This window comes from Epargyreus clarus, unplaced genomic scaffold, assembly GCF_041222505.1.
Source record: "Epargyreus clarus isolate Ecla_fem2 unplaced genomic scaffold, WU_Ecla_fem_2.2 ptg000017l, whole genome shotgun sequence".
Classification (NCBI taxonomy): domain Eukaryota; kingdom Metazoa; phylum Arthropoda; class Insecta; order Lepidoptera; family Hesperiidae; genus Epargyreus; species Epargyreus clarus.
In genome coordinates, this window is record NW_027332225.1 from 688,523 (window position 1) to 707,080 (window position 18,558).

The 18,558-nt window shown below is 35.1% G+C and overlaps 3 protein-coding genes across 3 annotated transcripts; 2 read left to right on the top strand and 1 right to left on the bottom strand.

The window, feature by feature from the left end:
* Positions 1-4,401: 4,401 nt before the first annotated feature.
* Positions 4,402-14,223, bottom strand: LOC140749016 (cytochrome b-c1 complex subunit 2, mitochondrial-like). Its single transcript, XM_073082016.1, has 9 exons — positions 13,997-14,223; positions 13,503-13,732; positions 13,036-13,324; positions 12,654-12,781; positions 12,129-12,301; positions 11,773-11,892; positions 11,417-11,584; positions 5,321-5,697; positions 4,402-4,696 (listed from the first exon to the last, which is right to left on the bottom strand). The coding sequence occupies exons 1-9, from the start codon at positions 14,216-14,218 to the stop codon at positions 4,457-4,459; spliced, it is 1,947 nt and encodes a 648-aa protein (XP_072938117.1). The 5' UTR covers positions 14,219-14,223; the 3' UTR covers positions 4,402-4,456.
* On the top strand, positions 6,516-7,946 carry LOC140749015 (myb/SANT-like DNA-binding domain-containing protein 3). Its single transcript, XM_073082015.1, has 3 exons — positions 6,516-6,958; positions 7,042-7,181; positions 7,607-7,946. Exons 1-3 carry the CDS (start codon positions 6,676-6,678, stop codon positions 7,940-7,942), a joined length of 759 nt encoding a protein of 252 aa, XP_072938116.1. The 5' UTR covers positions 6,516-6,675; the 3' UTR covers positions 7,943-7,946.
* Positions 14,224-16,347: 2,124 nt separating the features above from the next.
* Positions 16,348-18,270, top strand: Kynu (kynureninase). The gene has a single exon (XM_073082112.1). The coding sequence runs from the start codon at positions 16,504-16,506 to the stop codon at positions 17,782-17,784; it is 1,281 nt and encodes a 426-aa protein (XP_072938213.1). The 5' UTR covers positions 16,348-16,503; the 3' UTR covers positions 17,785-18,270.
* Positions 18,271-18,558: the final 288 nt, after the last annotated feature.

The window sequence follows — 18,558 nt, forward strand, 5'->3', positions numbered from 1 at the left end:
ACGATGGCACCAAATGTGGCGGACGGAGTTATTTATTAACAAAAATCTTATCTGCGAGGATGTCGGGGCGGCTATAAAGAACTTTTTATGTACATCATCGAACTTGGTGGCCGGAAGTTGGTTTCCATCGTAAATCGTAGGCGGCTGCTGGGCACACGGTCGACTAACTTTTCCTTACCTCTCCTTACTCTAGTTACTCTTGACCACGACTGCGAATTTTTTCCGGCCTCGCGGCTTGAATGTAGATTGTGGTTCAACGGCAAATACGGTACCAACATACCTATTTCTGCCTTATATGTGTGTATGTGTGAAGCGCTGTTGTGGTTTGATTTTAAAAGTGTTGTAGAATTGACTTTTTTCGTCGCGTGTCAACTTAGTCCTCGAAAGTAGCGACGCATTTCTACCCAACCCACTTCAATTCTATTTGAAGCTGATTGGTGATGACCATGGAGGAACGCCTCGGATGAATATGTCTCCCTTAACAAATCTTCGAAGCGCTTTACACTACTATTATTAGGCAGAATTAGGTGTGGCAATGATGCCTCCCGCATGAAACAACGAAAGGATCTCTGCTTTTTTCAAAATTGACTAATTTTAACAAGGACCTCTGTGCATGACAAGCACATAAATATTGGTAGTTACAAACATATCTATTGTTAATAAAATACATTAATACGAGTAGGTACCTATATAGTCTCCAGTTTGCTTAGAGCCTTATTTTTGTTTGTGGTTTGCCAGCCTACTATAAAGTTGTGCGAGATTATGGTGAACCGTAAAGGCCGTAAAATTTTTTCATCAAGCCGTTAAAAGATAATTTTGATAAGTGCTTGTTTATCTTTCTTAGGAGATTAAGAGAATTAGTCTCGCTGTGTTTTTGATGTGACAGAACAGTAAACTAACCAACTTTGTGTTAGATATCGTAACTTACTTGAATTAAAGGAAAACATCGTAAACATCTGAAAGGTTAACCTACATGGTTCCTCCTGGAGGTTTTTTTATAGTATAAAAGAAGAGTAGCAGACAAGCATGCAGTCCTCCTGATGGCAAGTGACTAATTAGAATGCTCATTAGTAATTACATTCGTCTGGTAACAGATGTCCAATGTTGTACAGCTTACAACCTCCCAATTACCTGACTGCTTCATAAATAAGAATATTTACATATGAGCCCATACAGCGCCCCTACATCGATTGTTACAGAAAAGTTAACACGAAACTTGCTCACAAAATTCCACTATCTCCTAATAACAAGTCACAAGGCGACCGTGCATCAAATTTATTATGTATCCGTACATTTACGTCCTTTCGCACGACGCCGTAAATCTGCGTTCATGATGTATTAAACGTTATTTACCGACTAGGGCCGAATTGCTTTTATGGTAGGCATTCTGGCCATCTGCATTGCTTCAAGAAAATAATTTGGTTACAAGTTTGGCTAAAATATTATTCTTATTGTGAAATACCTAATAAAAAAAACTATTTATAAACTACTTTATCATTTGACTTTTATTAACTTTAAAATTGGTGTACATTATTATTAATGTAAGTTGGAAATTATAAGCAAAAGATCGAGATGTGTGGCGCCATCTCTTATCGGACGATGGTAGATTGTTAATTACATGTATTCTAAAATTGTGCTGTATATCTCATTATGTCTTATAATATGTCATTGTTTATATCTAATAAAATAATTAAATTCTTAGGCAAAAGTATAATGATAAATTAAAATAAATTACCCTTTATTTAATATCACGTCTAAATAAGGATTACCTAATGCTACCAATGATATATAAAAACTAGTTATAGTTATGATATCATTGCATGCTACTCGTCAGTCTAAAAATTAAATATTATATAAGAATTTTAATTAAAATAAGTAGGTACTACCTGACTATGCTTTTTGCTTACAAATTAAATATTTTGAATTTAATTTCTCGCGCAAATTAATCGTTACGGTCTATAATCTACTTATACGAGTAAAAGACCTTATCGCATATTGTTCTAACACTTATTAGGTCCTGAATACCGGAATAAGTGAACTAAGGTGAAAGTTTGAGATGATAGAACCCTTTGTGGTTCGACTCCGGCAGCACCAACGCCACACCTGTTTCTGCCACATAACAGTAGTGTTAAATGCTGCTGTATTCTGAGTTGAAGGGTGTGGTAAGGGAGACATACTTTTCGGAGGCGATCCAGCTTAGTCCTCAGGGATAGCGGCGCATCAATGCTCGATTTAAGGTAGGAATATCTAATCCTATCTGGAGTTGATTACAGATGTCCATGGGCGTGAATAGACACTTACCATCAAGTGTATTTAAAAAAAAAATTGGCTAATAAATACTGGAATCTTTTTTTAACCTTGAAACAAAAGGCCGGACAAAGCCAAGAAAGTCCTTCGATAACATTATCCGAGTTTAAAATCTCGTGCAGATGTTAGCGGTGAGCAAAACAAAGACGAGAAGCAAGCTGGACCATTAATCTGTGTCAACAGGACGTCGAATCCGTAATTAAGAAGTTTATCAAAAAGCAAAAAAATTACCATCGAGATCCCTCGACCTAAATATCATTGCAAGATGTAGGTCCCCACTGTCGACGTGGGACAGACGTCTTAGTTCATACGTATTGTAATTCAAAATGTCCTTTTATCCATTCCCTAATTCTTTTTATTAAGTAGATAAACGAGAACGGAGAACCACATACACAAGGCACTGTTTGGACAATGGCTCTACCATTACGCTATGATATAGGTATTAATTGTACAAACCAAATAATACTATAGTGAAGCCTAAGTGATAAGATTTTAAAGGTGGTGTGGCAACTTCCCGCTACTCGTCAACAGATAGCGCCACGAGTATTTTGAATCACGCTGTCGAAGTTTTCTCAATATCTTGCATACACACAAGCTCTGAACTGAAACTGTCGGAACACGACCGCACCCGAATCATATAATGGTTTAAAGCAATCTGCATTTACTATTGCTTGTTATTAACTTCATGGACATTACATATTACAAATAAAAAATCTTGTTTTGGGTACTAAGAACTATATTAAACGTAAATATAATAATACACTTAGTAAGTATCATAATGAGCCTCATGATATAGTATTAAAACGAAAAAAAATATAATGAAAAAATTTGCGTAAATAAAATCTACATAGTGTCCATTGTCTTACCAACCGTCCGCTCGCAGTGCAACCACTCATAACCGTGATGTTATTTTAATTTTACGTTCCTTGCGCTGTGATGAATGCGGAGAAAATAAAATTTCGATATTACCCACTCACGCACAGTATTACATTTCCCTTTGTAATGCTTGAGCTTGTTAGATAAATTAGATTCACATTGTAATGCGATGTTAAGATCCGCTTGTTGAGTTGAAATACGAAATGAAATTATTCACTGCACAATTACCTACTTACTGTTAAATACAAGAAATTATATTATGTACTTAATACAGTTCTATTAAAATGTTGTCTTTGATAAAACATAATTTAAAATGTTGTCCATTACAAAACTTAGTACATAACATTATATTATAGGTAATAAAAACTTGTTTTTAGAGTAGATTTTAGTAACAAAACCTCATTCTTTTAGTTTCAAATGTTTAGATAAAAGTTTTCAGTTGCTTTAACCGATTCAATGCGGCCTTTTGAACAAACTTTAACGCCTGGCGGCTGGCGGCGAACAAATATTTCGTGGCGCCACTGTTGTGCCAAACGCCAGGGACTTTGATGGCACCGCTAAGGTGCCATCCGCCATGAATTGTAACTTATAGTTTTTTTACTTTTTCCACGTGCTGTAAGTTTAGTAGCCACCCAAAAGCGAAAGTGAATGGTTTAACTTTTCGATTAGTGTTTACAAAAGTGACTATCTACGTGTAATAACGGAAATGGAAGATAAGTGTCTTATTTCTATCAGGTGTTGTAAACATTTTTGTAAGTTTTTGATGAATTGATTGTTTTAGTGTTACTATAGAATTAAATATGAAAATTCGAGACGTGCAGAGCGCTATGATAGTTCTTTTGTGGTGTTTTGTTTAGAATAAAAATTCAAATGATTAATGGATAGGTTTCTAATAGAATATCGAAATTGATCGCGCTATTTATTCAGACAAAGATGCGGCTTAAAACACTTTATTTACAAAAAAAAACTACCATATCACCTACTAGATATTAAATTGACACAGTTGTCCATGCACATCTATAATCAATGCATTTATAATACTTATTGTGACATGAAACAACCTGCAATTTATCACATGATTTTATATACCTAAGGACTAAGATCAAATAAATATTATCTGCATTACTACATCCTTCAAAGGAGCTGCTTTATACAGAATTAGATGTAGCTGCCAACCAAATCTCAACGACTAACCAATGAACAAAAGAAACAAGTGAATAACTACAATACTTTAATTCTTATTTCCAAACATAAAAATAATCCTCAACTAAGTTTAAGCTTTGTACACATCAGTGTGTTTGTAGTTGATCTTCTTGTCCAAGCCCAGTAGTTGTCGTATGATGAAGGCTGGTAGTCGCTTGTGTTTCCAGGTAGTTGGCAGCGGTGTGTGGTTAGCTTTACGAAGTTTCTCTGCAACGTACTGCTCTGCCGAGAACTCGTTGGCTTGTTTCACTAGCGCCAGAAGTTCGTTTTGGAATATCTTTTCTTTCTTTATGCGACGGTTTTTCTTTATCTGAAAGATAAATGAAAAAGCTAAGTTATTAAAGGGATCAAAGTAATAAATAATTTGATTTATGTGTAAATTATATCAAAAGTCAAGTTCAAGTATAATAGATTGTAAGTATTACTGCCATCCTTAGGTTTGCCTAAATAAAGTTATGGTAGTACCAAATGAGAATTTATTTCTGCTTTTTTATTAGACCATTAAGCATTGCTACGTTTGGTTTGAATAGTATGATTAAACTCATAAAGCGTTCCAATTTAATTATCAGAGAAACATACAATACATACATAAACATACAATAAAATACCCAAGCCCATTTTAAATATCACAGAAAAAATTCAAACATGTCATTAAACAAACGCTATGTAAAAAAAGCGTACTTTAAACTAAGTGATTATTTGACTGACAAAACGGTGTGGTCTGAAGTAGCTTCAGCTCCACATGTACCATTTGGTGAAGTTTGACATTGTATAAATAATTTTTTTATAAGATGTGTGTTATGGAGCTCTTTTGCCGCTTCTTCTTTTCCATAACAAAACACCTTGTGAAGTGGTGTTAATTTTATTGACATTCAGAAGTGCTCTGTAATATTTTGAATAAAATAATTCATTTGATTTGATATAGTACACCCACCCTTGCCCAACGGAACCTCATTCTCTTCCACAGCTTCATTCTCTTATGTTTCTTCATCTTCTTACGTCGGATCACAATCAGACGGATGGCCTGCTTCTCCTCCTGCTGTATAGCCGGCAACCCAATCTCATCTTTCCTCCAATTTGTATCAATTAATGGCAAAATTGATCTCGGATTGGTAATAGGAGTGTAATTAAGAGGATCTTTGATTTTTCTATTCACTGGTTTATCATTTATTTCGAAGCCTATACTTCTCGGGGTAAAGTAAACTGTCTTTGCTTTGGACACAATGTCGAGTTTCGGACTTTGCAGTTTGGGTACCGGTTTGCATTCTTGGATCGTGTTTAAGGCCGTTTTCACATTTATACACCGCAAATCTGGAAATAATTAAATAGCAAATTAATATTTGCATGCAGTTGCATGCCTCTGTCGTTCGTAGGGCAGTAAAGGCAGTAGTTATAATTAATAAGTTGTTGAACCTTAGATTTTTCCGGCGGTTATGAAACATCGAATACAGGTGGACCCGTACCTTTATTAGGATCACTTCTTAAGCTTTTATATTAATAAGAAAACTTAATCGTATTAACTTAGGAAGACTAAATCTCCAGGATTCTCCTCAAGATTCTACTAATCCTTTCTGAGAATGACCCGTGGCCAACAGTGGAACAGTTAAGAATAATGATACACTGATAACTTAAACGATTTAGAAAATATGATCACATAACCTATAAAAGAAGACTTACATTTTGCGGTGTTTCGCAGTGAGTTTAGCATTTTGATGAGTAAAAATATTTTTATTATAACGTAATTATAACATTATAATAGTTGTAAAATGTTTAAATTGTGTTTTAAAATAGTATTTTCAGGATACGATTTTGCTGTAGTGGAAATGATAAATGACACTAATATTTGACACTGACAGGACAGCTTTGACTGATTTACCCAGAATATAAAGATTTTATTATCTTTTCTTTATGGTCAGTTTCACCAACATTGAATTTAAACTAGAGTAACTATCCCGGTATAACTTAACACTGATTTATTCGATGGTTAAATTCAATTTCGTTTCACTACGTTAATGTTCAGATATCTTACTCTCGCATAGTTACTCTGTGACGTTGAACGAATGAGTTGAATGAATGCGTAATGCACCCAAGTAAAACAGACCATTTGATGTATACTTGCACCATAGCACTGCGTGTTTTTAAATTTGTTCGAATAATACGTTTTTCTGACAGTTGAGTTGACAGTAATCCCAGGCGCGCTTTTTGATTTTTCGTGTTTTTAACTTAGCTTAAACTGGAAAAGTCGGCGTAAATAAATATTTATAAAGTGTTTTATATGTTTATTTGTCAATGGCTAATGAAAAACGAAGGAGATCTGCGAACTGGTTGGCATCTGAAAAAGCATTGTTGGTGGATCTCGTTACAGACCATTTTGATATCATAGAAAATAAAAGGACGGATGGAGTTTCCATGAGGCAGAAACTTGGAGAATGGAGTACCATTTCCTCAAAATATAATGCTCAAACAATACATTCGCATCGCACTGCAGATAATTTAAAAGCCCAGTGGGAAAGCTTGAAGAAAGCAACAAAAAAAGAAGCATCTTTAAGAAGGATGCATTTAATTCAAACAGGTACGTTCCTGATAAATGTTACGACACGTATATATTCCTGGAGTCATATTTATAAAGTTAAAACTATAATGGTTTTTTTTCAGGTGGTGGACCTGAATCACTGACCTCAGTGATTGAGGACCCACTACAACTAAAGATACTCAGCCTTATAACGCCAAGTGCTGTGGGCTTACATAATCCAATTGATAGTGACAATATCACATCAGTGACAAGTAAATCATTTGTAAGTGGTTAGATAAGTTTCACAACAAACAATCAGTATTAAAGCGGTGTTCTATATTTTGTCAGTCGCAGATGTTGACCCTGATATATAAAATAATTTTTCTATTGATTCTCAGCCACTTCTGCTGCACCTTCTATCAATAAAAATTGTTTATATTATTATGTGTTATATTATAATTTATTGCTTAAATTTAAAAAAGTAAAAAAACTTACACTTTTTGACAGGTCAACCAATACATATTTATCCACTTATGGTATGTTTGTTTTTAGAGTGAAAAAGTTACAGTTGTGTTGGTTCCAACTCTAGCCAACAAGTCACCATGTCCTCAATCTCAAGATAATACAAGCAATAATAATGACACAAGTGAAGCGACAAACAAAGATTATACAGTGGTAAATTTGCAAATTGTTATTACTTTGTTTCAGGATTGGGGTGATTACACTCCTAAAAACTTAAAAACACCAATTTCTAAGCCATTACGAAGTGCAGAAGGAAATAGAGGGTCTAATTCAGGAAGACGGCTTGAATGGATGTCTAAAAGACGGCCACAGCTCTCTAATTCTTCATTAGAAACCTTGCAACAGTTAAAAGCGAATGCTATCACAACTCAAATGGAGCATACCGTTAAAGAAAGACAAGAAGCAAAAGAATTATTTGACATCCAAATGGACATACAAAGAGAAATTTTGAAACAGGAAAAAATTAAAACTAGATTATTACTTTTAGAGTTAAGACGAAATAAAAAAGAAACTTATTTATAATTTATTCATTTTTTTTTGGGTACGATAAGCTTTGAAAATAGTCATTAATTATAGCTACCCGCACTGCGCAGGGCCGTATGTATTGTTGTGGTTGATCTATCTGACCCTAGTGTAAAAGATTGTCCAATAGAGCTGGAAGCTGTAGTTCAGGATCATCAAGGGGATCAGCTTCGCCTTGCTGCCTCAACATATTGTGCAACACGGCAGTGGCTACAATAATAGTCAGAGACTTATTAAGTTGAGGTCAAAGTCCTATACAGGAAATCGCCTCTTTCAGATTCCATAAGACCTTGTGTTTCTAGTCCGTATTTGTGACTCATTATATAGTTTTTCCACTGGCGTACTAAAATTATCTAAAGGAGTCATTGTGTAGGAAGTAGAAGCATAACCACCGTCTACTAACAGCAAGGCATTACCAAATTGCCCAGATTCAAACCTTGCTTTTATGCAACTATTATTAAATATAGTGCTGTCATGTTAAGAACCTGTCCACCATGTCAGTAATCTCTAAGTTTTAATTACATATAGTTTGCACAATGATCTAAAATAGCTCTTTCTGTTGTGATATAATTCTGCATGATCTCCACCTGGTGAGGTTATACGAATGGGTACAATCCATTGAACCAATGACTCTTGGAAAATGCATCCTGTTGTTTTCGTATTTCCTGGTATATAATGGTGTATAAATAAGATACAAAATACTTCAATGGACATAATCTAAATATATTATATAAAATGCTAATGTTATAGCCGGGCTAGTACGTAAATTCACAGTTTTCTCTATCATAACTCCGATCAACTTTCTGTTACGATGCCAGATACCCCTTACTCTCCTGTTGGGCGTAAGGGAGTTTGGTCGGGGTGGGTGGCTGAGGTTGATGAAAATGTGAAATAATATATCTGTCCTTCTCTAACTAATGTAAAGGTGAATATAAATGTCCATCTCTTTTCATGCGAGCTTCTAGAAAGTTATGAAAATTTCTGGAATGATAAAGAAAGATACAAAATGTGTGCAATTGATGTAATCAATCTAGAATGTTCTAGAAAGTTCGAAAAACTTCTGGAATGACCTAAACAGTTCCAAAATATGTGCGAAGGTTGTAATCGTTTTAGAAAGTTTTAGAGAACTTCTAGAATGATCTACCAAGTTCTAAAAAAATTTGTACTAATCTAGAAACTTCTAAAAATTTCTAGAATAATTTGAAAGGTTTCAAAATGAGTGCAACTGCTAAAATTAATCCGAAATGATCGAGAAAGTACTAAAAATTCTGGAATGATCTAGAAAGTTCAAAAATGTGTGCGAGGTTTGTAATCAATCTAGAAGCTTCTAGAATGATCTAGAAAAATCTAGAATGATTTCAACTGATAAAATCGATCCGGTATGGTCTGGAAAGTTCTAAAAATATCTGGAATTATCTAGAAAGTTCCAAAATATGTGTAATTGTTACAATTGATCTCGAATATTGTAAAGGCTTCATGAATGGTCTAGAACAGGGGTCGGCAACCTTCGTGAGCCACATGGCTCTTTCGATGTGAAGCTAAGGCTCTTTAGTTCTATGCGCAAATGTGATTTAATTTATTAGAAAAAAATAAAAAAAAATAATTGTTCGTTCAAGTTACATTGCTTAGTGAAGTTTCAATTTTATATTTGAACTAGCTTACCTGGCAAACGTTGTGTTGCCATATAAATAAAAAAATGTTAAGGGTGAACAACCCTCATCACTTAGGGGTATAAAAAATAGATAGTAGCCGATTCTCAGACCTACTGAATATGCATATAAAATTTGGTGAAAATCGGTAAAGCCGTTTCGGAGGAGTACGGTAACTAACATTGTGACACGAGAATTTTATATATAAGAAGATAACCATGCAAAGCCATGGCTTTGTTGATCATTGAAATTGTTTGCTCAATTGTTTGTTTTTGAAGTACAAGTTGATGTGATATTAGAAAATGTTAAATTGTTTTAATTTCTTACTTAAATAAAAAGTGATTATTTAATAATTCTATAAACAAGTATGCAAGAACTATTTATTGTTGGCGATAAACAATTCCGTGGCTCTTTAAAAAATTTGTAATTTTGTAAATTGTAACTTTTGGCTCTTCAGACTGAAAAGGTTGCCGACCCCTTGTCTAGAAGGTTTACAAAATTTCCGGAATGGTTTAGAAAAGTAAAAATGTTTTTGCAATGATCTAGAAACTTTCAAAATGTGTTCTATAACGTTAAAAATATCCGGGATGGTCTAGAAAGTTCCAAAATTTTCTGGATTGATCTAGAAACATCCAAAGTGCCTACAACTGTTGGAATCGATCCGAAATGTTCTAGAACTTTTAAAAAAAATCTGAAATGATACTTCCAAAATGTCTGCAACTGTTAAAATCAATTTGGAATGTTTTAGTAATTTTATGCATGCATGCTTTATGCGCGATTTCTTATGAAAATTTCCCCAATAATTAATTTTATTACTGAACTTTATTATTAAACTTCTTGAACATTTTTTTTTGGTGATTTTTTTTTTGCGTTTTTACACCATTAAACATGCGATGTATTTTAACCCGAGCAACGTTGGGTTTCGCTGCTGGTATTTAACATAAATTAATGTTTAGAACACTCACCTGTCAGTTGGATACTCCAAACGATGCTCGATTTTTGCCAGTAAAGTCAATGCTGCCTTCTTTGATAAACGAAATCGTAGGTACTCGTCATAGTCTTCAAAATAATATTATTATTAAAAATGTCTTATTACGACCTTTCTTTAAACCACCGTGGGCGAGGAAATAAATAATCATCGTCATCACTACGTGTGGGTTTCGTTTTATAGTTAAGACGAAGTGCCATTTTCCAGATTTTATTCAATAATGTAAGTAGTAAGTACAAAAATCCTACAATGCAGTGACAGGAAAAGTGACACTTCTAATCTTAGAATAGCAACTTATTCGGCCGAAATCGGCTGTATACGACTTTACTCCAGTATAGAGATTTTATCCCTAGGATAAATGTTGGTGAAACGTAAAATAGGCTTACTCGCGAGTAACTAATGACTTATTCCGGGACTACCTAAGATTTATGCGACGTTAGTGAAATTGGCCCTTAGTCAAAGATTTCGTAAATATAACTTTCACCATTTTTTTCAAAGATACTTAGTTTTTTCTTATTAGAATTATCTCGCCTTAATTTATTATTTTCAGAAATGTTTGTTTAGCATACATAAATAGAATGTTATTAATGGAATAAATGCAGCAGAAACGTTTTTCAAAATATTTTATTTAATAATAATAATAATAAATTTATAATTATGCACTGGTCCTTGGTCATACACCACACAATAGTTCCCGATCGTGTGGTACTACACCAACATCGCCTACCACTGCAAAAGCCATTTGACCGCCTGTAATTTCACAAAAAAAATTAAGTCTTATTACAACAGTGCACAGACCAAGTAGTGCACGTGGGCAAGAGATAGATTAATGCATACGTTTTGCGGAAATAGATTTCGCTGTGAGAGTAATCTCGTCCGGGCAGATCATGTCTATCATGCAGCAGGAATTATTTGCGCTGTCCATCTGCACGTTACTAGCGAGCTGGAGAGCCAGTCCCTGAGATACTTGAGTGCAATCGTCGTCGTTGAGTAAAAGGCTTAGTTCTGAAATTATAGGAAATCTCTTCATTATCAGAAAAATAAAATAAAACGCCGCTAAATACTAAATACTAATTGTCTACCAAAAATAATGACAGGTAAGTTAACCGTAAGCAGAATTAATATTGGGAAAATTTGTGGGGTTTGTGCGTAGGTACAAAAAAATCCTAAATAATCTTTATCAAGTGATTTACTCAGCCTCTTTTTTCCAACTTCAAGCTGCTTAAAATTCAAGTCGCCTACATTAGCCAGAAACTCGGTGACAGCCAACGCGGCTTTTCTAGCCGTTGCCGCGCGTGTCTTAGCCACGATTCCTAAAAAAACAATAATTATATAATACCTTTTAGCCTCAAACATTTATTGATTCTACACAACGGACTACTTCAGAAATTGTAGGTATGTTACTGGGCCAAAAATAGTTTCAGTTGCTTTCGAGATATATACCTGGTCATCATCATCATCAACCTTCTGATTCAGACCTGACCTGACCTGATTTCTCAGGATACCTATATCCAGTACCTAATATATCTAGGATATACCTAGTACTAACCAAAAAGTCCCGTCTCTGCATAGGAAATGTTGAAAGCTTTGTACTCCGTGAAGAAGTCCGCGCCTGCCATCAATCCAAGTGGTGGCTGCAGAGTGCGGTCCAAATCGTGCTGGCCCATTTGAACGTTGCCAGTGCCGCACGCCGCTGCGATTATGGCGTGTTTCAAGAGATTACTGTTGGAAAAGTCTTTGTTTTAAACTATTCTCAATTTACATGGGTAGATTTTCCAAAAATGTTCTTCGTACCTACTCTTCGCTGTACGTTGCATCTCATCTATATTTTTGTACTTCTAGACTCTTCGCTATTTGCTGGGATGGCTATATCTAAGCTTTGCTCAGGTAAATTTATAGTTATACTGCCCAGTTCGTTTTTCTCAATCTACATGCAACCACCTTAAATAGACTATAAACTTAGAAATTTCGGCTTTTACATGCGTTAATTTTATATAGCAATATCAATTGTATTCTTCACATTTATAGTAACTTAAGTAACCTATGCATGCCTTACTTAACTTGATTAACTCACGCCAAATCTTTAGTGCCACAACCAGGCACAGCCACGGCAATCCAAGTGTCGCTGTCTTTGCCCATGTCGAAGTATTCGAAGCCGTTACGAGGACAAGACGGGGCGATCATTCGTTCTGTTGGTTTTTCCTACAAAGGCAACGTGTACTTTTGGTATCGAAATATGGTTTTTTAATTCAACATCATAGTATATAAAAAATACACGCTTTAACAGTAAATAAAAACATTTTGAGCAGCTATTCGTCCGATATCCTAGAAAAAAGTTCTTAACTGTGTGAAATCTACCTACAGGGATTTGGTTAGTTTCATTCTGAGATGTGACCCAAGCCTGGAAATGTAGTTGTTGAGGCTGATTATGAAGTTTCTAAAAAAATGTTCTTTACCCGTTTTGGATCAATTTTCTCCGCAATTTTCATGATTTCATCAAAAGGCACACCGACACTGGCAATGGAACAACAGTTTGACTTGAAATTAACTTGCGCAAAACAGGACAGTCTATTCTCAGACATTTCATCAATCCTTTCTTCCGCGCAATATATTGAATTTGACAGCGGTCCTGTCCATAACGCTGATTGGATTAAATCCATTACACGTTGTTCTGGAGTGATTCTGTACAGGTCCTCTCGTACTAATGGCTTGCGATCATCTATGTCCCATTCATTATAACAGCATCTAATTAAGAAAATGAATTATTTGATAAAGGTAGGTACTCGTAATTTAGTTCTCAAACTCCAATTTGAAACAATTGACAGCTTGAGAATCTCGATAAATCCTGAAAGAAGGAACTGGTCTTTGGGCACGTTCCAACAATAGCACAGAAAAATATTTATGATATTTATAATACTTTTACCTAGCAGCTGTATCAAGCAAGTAATGCTTCAAATCACAGAACACGGGAAGCGGGCATCGCATAGTGAAAGCTATTGACTGCCGGTCGGAAGAACAGGTGAGGTATGCGCCGTATTGCTGCAACACCCTGAACTTGGAGTAGGCCGTGTGGCCCTGTGCGGCTGCGGACGTGGTAGCTCGGACGAAGTGCGAGGCGCCGATGTAGTCACCACACTCGTAACGGGATCCCGCCTTGTAACAAAATAACATTATACAGTAAAACTTGTGTTAAAAATCATTCCAACGCCATTTGGAAAAAGCTTCAATAAGTACCTATGGTATCATCGTTGGTATCATCAAAAGTGATAAAGATTATTTAAATTCCTTCAGCCTACACTATCTTCATACAATGAATCATCTTTTCATCTGAAAAGTATGTACCTACAACATGAAAATTGTTTTATGGTGCTTTTCATACCATCACTTACGGTTATAGAAAATAATCCTCAAACATACTTGAAACATGATTGTGCAAGCTGAAATCTGTGAGCCCAGGTGCTTGGCTGCGGCAATTCTGACGCCATTCAATAATTCCGACCGCTGTACCTCCATAGGCCCGTACCCTGGGTTTGCAATTGCCCATTTTGGTGCACCGTATGAAATACTTCTGATAAAAATTCGATAACTCGTTAAAATATGTTTCTTCATGTTTGTAACTTTTGACAACATAATTGTCATAGTTTCTATTTTTATTTTTGTCATTTATAAACGATATACCAGCATTTTATTATTAAACGCAGTCTAGATAAGTAGGTATAGATAATCTAATTCAACCCATTCGACAATATTTAATTATTATATACTACTACTTATTATATACTACTATGTATTAATTTATATATAAGTACCTACTTTGCATCTATTATAAAATATTCAGGAAGTGACGCAAACTGAGCGGGTTGGTCCCGGACTCATACATTCATCACATCCACTTGTTTAATTTCCTCGTTGTCAGAAGGTCTGAGGGTTTCTTTGAAGGGTAAATGCAATCAATATATTTGCATATAAGTAAATTGTGCACATAATCACATACCTGTTTACGTACAGGTTGGCTGAAAACATATTCGCTGATCCGTTTATGACGGTAATCGTTGTTTTATGACGGATCAACTGTTTATTGCTCGGCCTCTGATATTATCATTATTATTGTCAAGGTTACAGGGTGTGTAGCGAAATACGGTATAGATATCAACATACATCCATGCAAGTTAAACTTTAGTTGTTTTTTATTTTATCGGTACTTTCATGTCAATATTTTCTTTAAAAATCCTTATTTTTTTCAATAGATATTACATAAAAAATATCACCCCCGAAAAAATACCTAGGGGGTGATCTTTTTGTGTAATACAAACTTCTATTAATTATGTGAATGTGTATTATAAACTACATATAGAAAATGTCTACGTAATAAATCTGATGATAAGAGCATACAACTCGCTGATATGAACAGGGAGTTTACTAAGCTCAAATAAAATGAAATAGAAAGTGGAGGAAGACTGAAAGCACCCGTCACCCCCTCCACGCCTAGATAATTTATGATCGGTACCAGCCCATGACCAAATTACTGCTATTTATGACACTCATGGGTCGGTCTTACATGGACTTTGAATAAAATATAGCAATAAGATTTATTTTCAAATTAAATCAAATCAAATTAATTTGATTAGGTAAAGATTTATTTCCATACTATGTGAATCAAAAAAATTATTAGGTAGCTTCCTAGTTTTTAAAATTAGTAAACCGTAAAATAAATCTTTCAACATTTTAGGTGGTGGATTACCTTACGAAAGTTTGTGAGATACGTTTACGTATATTTAAGTGTGTCAATGAAAAATCGGTGCCAATTAAATCAACCTATCACTTTTATGGTTTTATTGTCTTTATATCATTCCATCATATCATATCAAACGCTTACGTGTTGTTCTAGTATATTAGTAGTGTATCCATGCTTCTTGTAAAAAAACAGACTGCATTTTTACATATTGGTCGGTAGGTACTTTCCACGAATTATTTCTGTAGTTTCGGGACCAGAATAGAGCTACGGTATCCCCTGCCTGTCATAAGAGGCGCAAAAAGGGGGCTTTCGGGGTCGCGGGTGGTAACGAACCGTCCGGAAAGCGATATTCCAATTATAGACTACATTAGTTCCAGTTTTATAATTAATAATTACATGTTAGCAGCCGAGCAGTACCTCGTAAAAGCCACCAAGAATACTGGACAGAAAGCATCAGACCATACTTTATAACTCACCAAACTAGCATTTCCTGTTAATGAAAATTTGCAGTATTCTCTTCTACGACTGGCGACACTTCAAAGCAAAGTTTGCAATTCGCCAGTGCTGAAACTTTCGTAGTTACGGACGTTATTCATTCTGTTTATATAAGTTACTTTACCATCGTTTTAATTTATTAATTACCATAAGCTTTGCCTAAATCTTACTGCTATACGTAAGTTTAAAACCTCAATAACAAACTTCTTGTTCACACATCTTTTGGCACAGTCAAGAATTTCTGGAGGTTTACACATTGGACTTTACATAGTTCTTCTTACAATATCGATCAAGAGATCAAGAGATACGACTCGCAACACGCACTACAAGAGTAAATCGTCGTGGGCTCATACTTTTTCCATCCTTCATATCATTGGCCCGCTTTCTGGGTCACGGCTCACACTGCCCTCGCTACATGCTTGCTAAACATAGCAAAAGCACTGAAAACAGGACTGCCTCTCATCAACATAAAATGTATATAATAATAAATATTTATTCAAACATCTTGGTCACCCTACAATATAATAAAAAACAACATGATAATCTTAAGGTAACAAAGTATTTGCACATAAATTATTGATAGAAAACTGGCGACAACAACGAATTCCAGTATTTATAGGGGACGCGGTTACAGTCACAGCCATAACTCAAAACCTAAATTAAAGCGGAAAATAAAGTAATAACAGTTCTCAAAATGGACGAAGTTTTTAAAGATGATCCTGAATTTGCGAAGTTCTTAGACAACAACGATCCGCTAGGTCATTTTCGACACAGATTTTATCTGGAAAAGGACAAGATTTATATGTGCGGCAACTCCCTGGGATTAGCATCGAAAGACTCGGAACAATGCGTACTGAAGGCTTTGGAACATTGGAAGAGGGAAGGAGTGAAGATATGGAACGTGGAGTCCAATAAGTATTACTTATATTCCAGTTTGTTGACCAAACTCATGGCTCCGTTAGTTGGTGTCGATGATGACGAACTGGTTATAGTAGAATCGACGACAGTCACAATACATCAAGCGATCAGCACGTTCTACAAACCGACCAAAGACAAGTACAAGATACTAGTCGATGATATAAACTTTCCTACAGATAGGTATGCTGTCGACGGCCAAGTGAGATTGAAAGGGTATGAACCAAAAGAAGCAGTTAAAGTTGTTAAGTGCAAGGGTAGATATATGTCGGAAGACGATATAATCGAAGCGATGACTCCAGATGTAGCCCTGGTATTCCTACCGACTGTCTATTATAGAACTGCTCAGGTTCTCGACATGGAGAAAATTAGCAAGGCAGCCAACGAGAGGGGCATACACATTGGCTGGGATCTTTGTCACGCTATCGGAGCTTTGGAAATTAATTTGAAAGCATTGGACATCGATTTCGCTGTGTGGTGTACGTACAAATATTTAAATGGAGGTCCGGGATCGTCTGCGGGTTTGTATATAAATAGAAAGCATTTCGACCTTCTTCCAGGACTGACTGGCTGGTACGGCAATAAGACCGAAACACAGTTTTTGATGAGTCAAAAGTTTGATCACCAGAAAGATGCTGGAGGTTGGCAAATTGGCACTCCTTGCATACTGTCACAGGTGCCATTAGAAGGCGCCTTGAAAATGTTCCAGGAAGCCGGCATGGACAAACTGCGGAAGAAGTCCTTACACATAACGGCATATTTGATGTATCTCATCGAGAAGAAGCTGGGAGAACATGGATTTAGTATTGGCAACCCTAGAGAAGACCACAGAAGGGGTGGTCACGTGTGTTTGGAGCACGACGAAGCTTATAGAATATCTCTAGCGTTGAAGCAACGAGGTGTCATCCCAGACTTTCGAGAACCGAATGTGATTCGTGTCACACCGACCGCGTTTTACACGAGTTACGAAGAAGTGTATAAAGTGGTTGAGATTTTACTAGATATTATCAAAACGGAAAGCTATAAAGAGATTAGTAATAAGAGAAATTTTGTGGTTTAGTGTGGTTCTATTTTGAATAGAAAAAATACAACCCATTACATCAAGAAACTGTAGACATATGCCCAGTGTATAATGTCAGGGCTTAAAATTCTAAAAACCTTATATAACTTATTTAGTTTTTCGAATCAAACTTTCTCAAATTATTTTGTCATATCTTGTTTTTTATTTATTTGTCAAATATATTTGGCAGTTTAGTTGCTTGGTTTTCTAGTGTGTATATTATATAAGTATGTAAAAATGCAGGTAGGTATGTGTGTAAAAAAGTGAATTATGTTCAGTATTAAAAGGATTTCAAATAAAACAACTTTAGTCGGGTTTTTGTTTATATTTTTTAAACTGAAAATAGGCTTAGTCTATTTATTTTAGCTGCAATGTGATTGTAAGGATAGTTCGATTTTATCGAACCAATATTTAATTTATAATTTCCATGTTTATAATTTTTTTCTATTTTTATCATACTTTCATATATTAAAATCACACTGCAACTTTTTAAAATAAAGATAATTATGTATAACAGTAAAAACTAAACGTCAATCTAAATTTCTCACAGTGATGCCAACTCAAACAGTATCTTGCCAGTTTTCGTAATTACAACTTAGCTGAGCATAGAAAAAAAGCCTAAATTATTATACCTTAAATATAAAACTTTTATAACTATTATTTAGTATATTTACAGTAATTTACATCACAAGAACAATGTTGTATGGCGGCTGACGATACAACATAATATTATATTTTATTTTAGACACACAAAATTAAGTTAATGATAAGGAA

Excerpts from the sequence above, each read along its gene's own strand:
- LOC140749016 (XM_073082016.1), bottom strand. The coding sequence starts at position 14,218 with ATGACAATTATGTTGTCAAAAGTTACAAACATGAAGAAACATATTTTA. Across the intron at positions 13,325-13,502 it reads TTGCTTGATACAGCTGCTAG|ATGCTGTTATAATGAATGGG; the intron begins GTAAAAGTATTA and ends TTTCTTAATTAG. Across the intron at positions 11,585-11,772 it reads AGTTGGAAAAAAGAGGCTGA|AACTAAGCCTTTTACTCAAC; the intron begins GTAAATCACTTG and ends CTATAATTTCAG.
- LOC140749015 (XM_073082015.1), top strand. The coding sequence starts at position 6,676 with ATGGCTAATGAAAAACGAAGGAGATCTGCGAACTGGTTGGCATCTGAA. Across the intron at positions 6,959-7,041 it reads GATGCATTTAATTCAAACAG|GTGGTGGACCTGAATCACTG; the intron begins GTACGTTCCTGA and ends GTTTTTTTTCAG. Across the intron at positions 7,182-7,606 it reads CAGTGACAAGTAAATCATTT|GATTGGGGTGATTACACTCC; the intron begins GTAAGTGGTTAG and ends ACTTTGTTTCAG.
- Kynu (XM_073082112.1), top strand. The coding sequence starts at position 16,504 with ATGGACGAAGTTTTTAAAGATGATCCTGAATTTGCGAAGTTCTTAGAC.